Genomic DNA, 8,931 nt, shown 5'->3' with positions numbered 1-8,931 from the left:
ATTGAACAAGCAAGCGACTAGTTACAGTCACTTAGTAGATTTTCAAGAACTTATGATCAGAATAAAGCGTTAAACTTAACAAAGACAGCATTGAAAATGTTATCTGATATTATTTTAGTGTTTTAGATTTAAGATAATGAATGAATGAAGTAATCCCTTTACCCTTCTGTATTGCTACACTGCGTTCAACTACTTATCCGGAAGTAATACGTAGAATCAAAATCGTAACGCTTTTGAGAAAAAAAAAAAAAAAATCTTGAAGAAAACGTATTCTAGTAGAGAACTTTTTTATAGAAACGATCAGCACTCATGGTCGTTATCAAAATCATGATAAAATGTTTAGTTTACAGCGATTTCAGTTTTTGAGATGTTTTATTTATCTACTCACACACACTATTTAAAAATCAAAAATAGTTTTTCGGTCAAAGATCTCAAAACATGTACATACTTCGGTGAAAAGTTAATTTCGAAAATTTATCGTGATTGCTTTACTTTCTAATAATTCGAAATAAAAAATAAGTAACACTAGGCCAAGTACGTACTAAGTTTAAAGCAGATCTTTGGGGCATTTTTAAAAAAAAATGCTAAAATTGTTTGCTTCCACTTAAAGTTAACCTTGCGACTTGACAACTCAAGAAGACTGTAACGACCAATCTTCGGTCTCAGCATGCTCTCTTCCCGATTTATTTTTTACAGTGAATTTTAATAATACAATCCGCCAAATTGAATTAATTAACTAAGACTGTCTTATATAAATTTGACAACTCCGGACTCACTCTTCTCCAGATTAGGCTATAAATCCGACTAACGCTAAAAATGAAATGCTTTTTCGTAAGAGCAGGACGACGAATAGGACTGTTACATGATACTCCATGAACACTCATAATTTAAAATTCGTTCCTATAGAATATAGAAAAAAAATAGTCTACAATTCAAATTAAAACAGTGTTTTTGTTGTTGTAAAGCTGTAAATAAACATTATTAGTCTCTTAAGACTTTCTGTACGAAATATATGGAAATTTATCAGAGCATTCGGAGACAATAAACTCGTAGATGCAAATGACCATCGCAGTCTATTCTCAAAAGGAGCAAAAACCACAATAATTTCTTTTAAAACAGAAATAAAAACTTGACAAGATAAAATAAAAAATTATTCCTCCGGGCCGGATTTGAACCAGCGACCTATGGATAACTGTTTATTAACCAACTACAGTCCACCGCTCTACCAACTGAGCTACCAGAGGATATGTTAGTTCACATGGATTTGTAGAATTTACAATTATTGACGTTTTAACGCAAGGAACGTAATGTGCGTACCTATTTAAAAAAAAAAAAAATGAATATATAAGAATAAAATAATCAATACTGGATCGTTTAAAATTACAATTTAGAAAATTCTTGGCAAATAAAAAATAATAGTTAATAAAATACCTATATTTAAAATAATATCATGCCAAAGTTAGAAAAAAAAATGTGAATTTATTGTTATTACTTACTGTTATTGTATTAAACGTTGTTACCAGATCTACATCATATTAACTGGCTTCCCAAAATATTAATTAGCTCTGTCAGAAAAAGTTATTTGTTGTAGATATGTGTAATGCTGTTTGATAAAGAAAAAAAAAAAGAGGTCAATGATAAGCGAGTCCTGATCAAAACAATAACACTGATTTATTTTATTTTGGTTAAGTTTCCAATGACTACCGACAACCACTACGGTCGCTATCTCGCATGTCACTGGAGGAAGGCCGAGAGGGCCTGGCGTTAAAATAATAATCATGCCAGCATTATATGATTCGTGCTCTGGTCACTAGTGTCGCTGTGTTAATGATAATTTTAAGAAGTAGTGATAATAATAGTAAAACTAATCATACTTAATAATAATGTCTGAAACAGAACAGATTGTTGGCAAAAGTAGGAACTGTAGTTAGCAGATAAGGCCATTAGAGTTCTCTCCTATATAAAAGGTGAAGGGTATAGTTACAAAGAATTTCGAAGTAATCATTCACCATAGAATGTTTATGTCAAATAATATCATTTCTCTGGAAGGCATATTAAACAAGCTAGTGGATAAAAAGAATAGTGTTGTATCGGAAATCTTGGACCAAACTCAAGCTATGCAAAAATAAAATGCATTTGCTTACATGTAAGATCGTCTAACCTTCTAAATTTATAACCTTCCATGGCCTGCCGCTGTCGCATATCAGTTTAAAGAAGTGAACACATCTTCTGTATGTATAATTTTTAGTTTGTGCTTCAGTGTGAAGCTAATTCATCTAACAAATGAAGAATGTGAATTTTTTCACTAGTTGAAATTTTTAATTGGAACCGCTGCTGAGATCATCCTACTTTTACGATTAAACCCCATGTGGAAAGTCCGTTATGAAACTTGTAAGTTCCTCTTGTATTTTATTTTTTGACAAGATTTACTCAAACAATTACTGTTATTAGTTTATTTCTTTTTTTAGCGTTTCCCTGAATGTTGGTCGTTCCATCCATCTATTCTTTTAATTTTTTCTATCTTTAAGTTTTTGTAAGCCCATTTCCATTCCAGCTCTCCTCTTGTTTAATCTTCTGACTATACTAAGTCTTATCTCCCCTTAGGTTATCCATTTAGGTACTTTTGGGCTTTCTTTATTCTAAATCTAACACCACTTCAGACTACTCTGAAAAATCTTAATTTCTTCTCGTCCAACGTTTGCAACACATCGCAAGCAGTTTATTGCACAATTTAGATTTTCTGGAAAACTGATAGCTAAATTGGTTACTTATAAAGAGCAGTGATACTTTTTCGATCCTTCTGCTAACTCCCATTTGGTATAAGCTTAAGATTTTTCCATTTTTAACAATCTCACTATGTTCCCGAATTAACTACAAATAGATAAGAATAGAATATTCTACAAATAGAATTTTTTGTGATAGTTTAATATATGCTGATAAAAGAAATCAGCAGTTTACTTCAATGAATTTTTCTGTAGAGAGTATGCCTTTTGATTCGTTTAAAATGATGTCTTCTAGTCTGCATTATTACTATTACCCACTAATTTTTATACTAATATTAATTTTATTATTTCAGTATTGCCTGAGTAGCCACCCAAACAAACCATGCTTCATCTTAAGGTTCAAGGAAATTACCATAATGTTAGACTGCGGTTTGTCTGCGCATACAGCTTTGAACTTCATACCAATTCCTTTAGTACCAAGTTCGAGGTTGGCTAATCTCGCACCCTGGCTTCCCAAGGATTCCATTGAAACTCAACTCGAAGGGGTATAACTGTAAGCTTAATATTGATTTTTGAAATAATTGAAATGTTAACCCTTTTTTATGTTTAATATTTTCAGGAATTGGAAGAATGTTGCGGACGTGTATTTGTTGATTCTGCACCAGAATTTTGCCCTCCTTTGGCAAATATGGTTGATTATTCGGAAATTGATGTTATTTTAATATCAAATTATTCATCCATGTTGGCATTACCTTTTATTACTGAAAATTCTGGTTTTCAAGGAGTTGTGTATGCAACAGAACCAACCCTTCAAATTGGAAAGTGAGTACTGTTAGTTATTTTATATATACTGGAGAAAAAATTTTGGAAATTTAAATAAGTTTGATGTCTTAAGGTTATTTCTGGAAGAATTGGTTGAATATTTGGAACAAACACCCAAAAGAAATCAAGCGAAATATTGGAAACAAGTACTTCATCGCCTCCCTAGCCCACTCAGTGATAGTTTTAAGCCTAGAAGTTGGAAACAGTTGTATACATTAGCAGAAGTGAAATCTAGTTTGGCTAGAATTAAAGTTGTTGGTTACGATGAGAAATTAGTAAGTCTTGAGGCTTTATTATAAAGGATTTATTAAATTTCTAATAAAATATATGAATTTCTCGTTATTGAATAATGATTGCCAAAAATTTGGAATAGAGATATTTAAATAACATTGATTGAATAACTGTAATCACAACTGTGTTGTGTTAGAGACGTACAAAGCCCTACGCTATAATTTCCAATAGGCCCCATATAGGTTCCTTGGTGACGGAACATGTAAGTTTGTTGTAGGTTGCACTCACATATGTGTGATTAAGAGAAGAGATAGTGAAAATAGAGTTCGTTAATCCTAAAAACTTGAACACATCAATTATCACTGCATGCTCTTTGAGTGTTTTGGAAGGTTGAGAGAGTAAATGTCATTTGTGCTAATGGATACCCTCAGGGGCGCCAAGATCCCTAAAGAAGTGGCTAGAAAGTTATTTGATTTCTTTGGGAAGAACTTTTTTCTTTTTACTGTACTTTATCATAATTGGGTTATTGGCACTTACAACTTTTTAAGGTTTTTTAGCTCATTCAACAATTTTTAGCGCACGTTCAAAATTTCGAGATTTTGGCACTTACAACATAATTAATACTTTTTATATATATTTTAATTTAAGGATGTTTATGGTGCGTTGAAAGTGACAGCAGTGAGTTCTGGATTTTGTTTGGGTAGTAGCAATTGGGTCATTTGTTCAGATTATGAAAAAGTGGCTTATGTCAGTGGTTCATCAACGTTAACAACTCATCCCAGGTAAATGAAATTACTATATCCTTACCTTCTTATTTTTTATTTCTAATAATACTATTGTCCTTTTTTAAAGACCTATGGAGCAAAGTATTCTCAAAAATAGCAACGTCCTGATTTTAACTGGACTTACTCAAACACCTACGGCAAATCCAGATACTATGCTTGGAGAACTTTGTATGGCTGTGGGTAAGTTTCTTGTTAATTGCCATCATTAGAGGGATAGAGATGGTTTTAATGATATCTATATTCCTAAATTTTTAAATCAATTTTTTTATAAAAATATTTTTAACTCAACACAGCTCAGTCTGAGTTAATAAGCTAAACATTGTTTCAATCGTCTGCTTAGATCCGCCAACATCCAGCACCAAAATATTTTGAAATGAGCCTTTAATTTTCCTGGAATGGGATTGTTACATTTAAAAGATCATTAAAACTCTTAAAATATCTTATTTACTGGAGATTATCGTTGACTTTTTAAAATGCTTTTAAATGCTTTGTAATGTCCATTCAATTACAATTACCTTCAAGTGAGAAATATCGAGCCCCGCCTCACGGTTTATGTAAATGATAAATAAATAAATGAAACTTATATTGACTACCAGTACGTGGACATTTTCTCTGCCGCTTGAATTTATGAATTCAGATGGATTTACAAATTTTCTACATATCCAATTTCTAAGAATATTGTTTTTAGCTATGACATTGAGGAGTAATGGAAATGTATTAATTCCTTGCTACCCGTCTGGAGTCGTATACGATTTATTTGAATGTCTTTCTACACATTTGGATAATTCGAATTTATCATCAGTACCAATGTTTTTTATCTCACCAGTTGCTGATATGTCACTTGGATATTCAAATATTCTCGCTGAATGGTTAGTTCATATTTTTAATTTTTTTAGTTCAGGCATAATTAATTATTTTAAGACTAGTTTGTCCCGTTATCAACATGTTGGCCAGAACGTTAATACAGGAAAAAAAACTTTCATTAAGTAGAAAACTTTCATATCTACCAAAGAAAACATAAATATCAAAATAAAAGTGGTCCTTATTTTTTTTAATTATTCGAACGGTGTATTTGTATTTGAATGCCCAATTTTGTTATTGACGCTGCCGGCAAAAATCTCAAACTCTTTTTACAGGTCCAACAGGCAGTTCTGTTTAAAAGTTGGCCAAAGTATTGCCAAATCTTCAGCCATTCCCTTCTAGAAATTTTTCAGTTATAAGTAAAGAACTTTTCAGGCTAAAGCTGCCTGCCTGACGCCTGTTTATCTTTTAATATCAATACCAATATCAATCAATGCTAATCTATAAAGCATTAATCAATTACTATTTTGTCTTGTAAATTCATTGCTTATAAAGACTTTGTCTTTTAGCAAGAGTTTGTCAAAATATTATTTGAACATGTTTAGATACAAAAAATAAGTAATGTTCTCTTCAGTACAAAATTGAAAAAGTTGTTTTGTTGTACGTATTTTATGTACGAATATTATAGAGTTACCAAGATAATCAACTAATAACTAAAATCTAGAACATCACTATTTGATTAAGAATTTCCTTGATTTTACAAAATTATAGTTTATTTTCATCATTTACCACTAGCAAAGATTCCATTGTGTTTTGTGTAAGATATGTTGATATTACTATTTTATGTGGTATTTCTTACAGGTTATCAAGCACTAAACAAAACAAAGTATATCTTCCAGAAGAACCATTTCCTCATGGATATCTGGTAAAAACAGGTCGATTAAAACATTACAAAAGAATATACTCCGAAGGATTCAGTACTGACTTTAGACAGGTTTATATTTAAATCTATTTTAGGCAGAAGTAGTTATTTTCAAATAGAACGATTTTTTAAATTATTATTTTTCTCATATTTAATATTTTTTTATTCTTTTTCTTCTTATCTTCTAGCCTTGTGTTGTATTTTGCGGTCACCCAAGTTTAAGATTTGGCGATGCAGTACATTTTATTGAACAGTGGGGCTCAAATCCAATAAACACCATAATTTTTACAGGTATAAATTTAACATGTTAGCTTTCGTTACTTTCACTTTCTCAAATACAAGTAGGTATCAACTTCTGATGTAGAACAGTCTATTGTGAAAATGTATGTCAGTTAAATGTTTTTCTTGCTGAAATTCTGCAATTGCTCGAGAAGCCCAGAGAAAGTAGTTAGTCCACCTCTTCGCCTACAAGGAATGTTTCTCCTATTTTATTTGATATTTGATACAGATTTCCAAGGAATTTTTTCAATGAAGTTCATGAATCTACTCTAAACGTAATTTTACTGTTTCTCTAACTTAAAAAAACTTAAAAAAATCTGCATAAAGAACTACAGAAATCGCAAAAGAAGAATTTCTAATTCCTTCAAAAATAGACTTTTGTTAATTAGAAGTTTAGGCGAAGGTATTAATTTTTTCTTTTGTTTTTTAGAACCAGATTTTCCCCACGTGGATGCTCTGGCGCCATTTCAGCCATTGGCCATGAAAGCCGTACACTGTCCGATTGATACAAGTCTTAATTTTACCCAGGCTAACAAACTTATTAGAGAACTGAAACCTGGTACACTTGCTGTACCTCAACCCTACACTATACCCCCTCCAGCTCATGCCCACAGAACGGATCTTGTAATAGATCAAGTGAGTAACATTAAACTTGTAAACTGATAAGTTGGTAAGGCGAAAATATTAAGTATTTATGATTGATTTAGGAAAGCCGATATGTAATATCAATCACTCGTGGAGAAGTTGTATCGTTGGCAGTAAAACGACATTCAGCCAAAGTAATTTTATCACCGTCTCTGGCAGACAGCCTGATGTCATCAGAAGTGCGTCCTGGAATATATCTGGCTACAGTTACAGCTTCGCTACATGTGAAGGATAATCAGTATTATATAAAGGTATATTTCCTTTGGCTACAATATATAAAATTTGATGTGAGGATTTCAGCATATTCGCTTCAATTTATTAAATATTTTCTAGGAATTACCTGAAGAAATTTTGCCAAAAAAAAGAAGACTATCTAATGCTGATGACGCATTAAAATCACTTCGATATGAATGGGGAGCCTTAGATGTCGATTCATTTGTAAAGAAACTGCGACAAGAAGGAATAACTGATGCCAAAGTTGAAAGAAATAGTAATGGGCACATTATACACTTGGTAGGGTTTGTTCTGTTTGTATTCATTACTATTTATTTTTTTCTAATGGAAATCAGAATGAAAACTGAAAAATCTTCCAACGTTATCATAATCAATTTTGTATCCAATTGTATCATAATCAATTTTTGCTGGATCATTTTGTTTCTTGTCCATGCGCTTGTAGTTTTACAATGTCTGGCTCAAATACATCATGTAAATCATTGACACAAATTGCCTCAACTGGGAACATTCATCATTCCCTTATAGTAGACAATGTAGTTTTACTTATACATTTATGCTTCAGTGGTTTTAGGACTTTAAATGTACCAAACTACATTATATTTAAAGAAATGTTATCACAATGTGTTTGTACCATAAATTAGGTATTTTAGAAAGTAAAATAAGTTAAAAAAAAAGGCCGCGTAATTGGGCAGGAGAAAGAAACCTATATTTCAAAGCAATTTTAGATATAAACATTAACTTAACATTTTTTTAAAACTTGAATAGTCTTATTACAGAAAATTTTATTTTTATTTGTGATATTTTTTTGGAAACATTATTTTTAGTTTATACTGGGATTAATTTATCCTTTTAGAAGGGTTTATTTTGTGCGTTAATGAAATTTTAATAGTGAAAGTATTAAACAGTGTTGAAAATAACAGTTTTCATTTCTTATAAAACTTTTAAATCTTTTTTAAAAAAAATTGCTTTTTAAGTGCATGAAGCGCATTAAATATTTTGCCTATTCATTACTATACAAATTTAATTTCTGGTTGCAGCAAGAAGAAGATACTTTGATACAAGTTGAAGATAAATCTACTCATATTTATTGTGAAGCGGCTGATCATCAGTTAAGATTAAAGTTGAGGAATATATTAATGCAGTGTTTAAATTCTTTTTAATATTTAATGCTGTTGGTTGTCATTTTTTTTGTTTTGTTCATAAAAAATGTACTTAAATGTTTATTGTATAAATAAAAAGTGTATTTTAACAATATATTTACAATACATTACATAGGTAGTTGTACCGTTGAATTCTACAATTCCATTAAATGCAACTTTAGAGGAAAGCCACCTCCTCCCTCAGAACCACTTTAAAATGAATTTTCATTGAAAAAAAAAAAAAAGAAACCGAACATTTATTGCCTTATTATATGAGCAGTTGATACGCCGAATGTACACAGTTTTTTTGTTGAGGAAAATGTTGGAAAAAATAAAAGTTAAAAATCTCT

At 31.0% G+C, this 8,931-nt stretch overlaps 2 protein-coding genes and 1 non-coding gene across 5 annotated transcripts in view; 1 reads left to right on the top strand and 2 right to left on the bottom strand.

Moving 5' to 3' along the window:
* Positions 1-1,728, bottom strand: part of PH4alphaEFB (prolyl 4-hydroxylase subunit alpha-1) — a 118,408-nt gene extending 116,680 nt beyond the window's left edge. For 2 of the 3 annotated variants that reach the window (XM_074137571.1, XM_074137574.1), the window contains exon 1: positions 1,497-1,720. The gene's annotated coding sequence lies outside the window, so the exon portion shown is untranslated. Of the gene's footprint in view, positions 1-1,496 lie in introns of all 3 variants that reach the window. The other variant, XM_074137568.1, reaches the window with a different exon arrangement.
* On the bottom strand, positions 1,155-1,244 carry TRNAY-GUA (transfer RNA tyrosine (anticodon GUA)). Its single transcript is given in 2 exon segments — positions 1,155-1,190; positions 1,208-1,244. It is a non-coding gene; the product is annotated as a tRNA-Tyr (tRNA).
* Positions 1,729-1,909: 181 nt separating the features above from the next.
* Positions 1,910-8,734, top strand: IntS9 (integrator complex subunit 9). The gene is made up of 14 exons (XM_074137536.1): positions 1,910-2,231; positions 2,310-2,391; positions 3,077-3,268; positions 3,343-3,545; positions 3,619-3,820; positions 4,425-4,558; positions 4,629-4,741; positions 5,250-5,430; positions 6,224-6,356; positions 6,473-6,575; positions 6,994-7,199; positions 7,271-7,459; positions 7,542-7,721; positions 8,480-8,734. The coding sequence occupies exons 2-14, from the start codon at positions 2,383-2,385 to the stop codon at positions 8,600-8,602; spliced, it is 1,968 nt and encodes a 655-aa protein (XP_073993637.1). The 5' UTR covers positions 1,910-2,231; positions 2,310-2,382; the 3' UTR covers positions 8,603-8,734.
* The last annotated feature ends 197 nt before the right edge of the window (positions 8,735-8,931 follow it).

The sequence above is a fragment of the Rhodnius prolixus genome, unplaced genomic scaffold (genome assembly GCF_049639745.1).
Source record: "Rhodnius prolixus isolate KJV_2025 unplaced genomic scaffold, Rpr scaffold_5, whole genome shotgun sequence".
In the NCBI taxonomy this organism is placed as follows: Eukaryota; Metazoa; Arthropoda; class Insecta; order Hemiptera; family Reduviidae; genus Rhodnius; species Rhodnius prolixus.
The sequence above is the reverse complement of the archived record's forward strand: the minus strand, read 5'-3'. Positions and strand labels throughout refer to the sequence as shown.

What these genes read in the sequence shown, in the direction of transcription:
- IntS9 (XM_074137536.1), top strand. An exon ending in AGAACTTTGTATGGCTGTGG is followed by an intron (nt 4,742 to 5,249) that starts GTAAGTTTCTTG and finishes TATTGTTTTTAG; the next exon opens with CTATGACATTGAGGAGTAAT. An exon ending in TCAAATATTCTCGCTGAATG is followed by an intron (nt 5,431 to 6,223) that starts GTTAGTTCATAT and finishes TATTTCTTACAG; the next exon opens with GTTATCAAGCACTAAACAAA.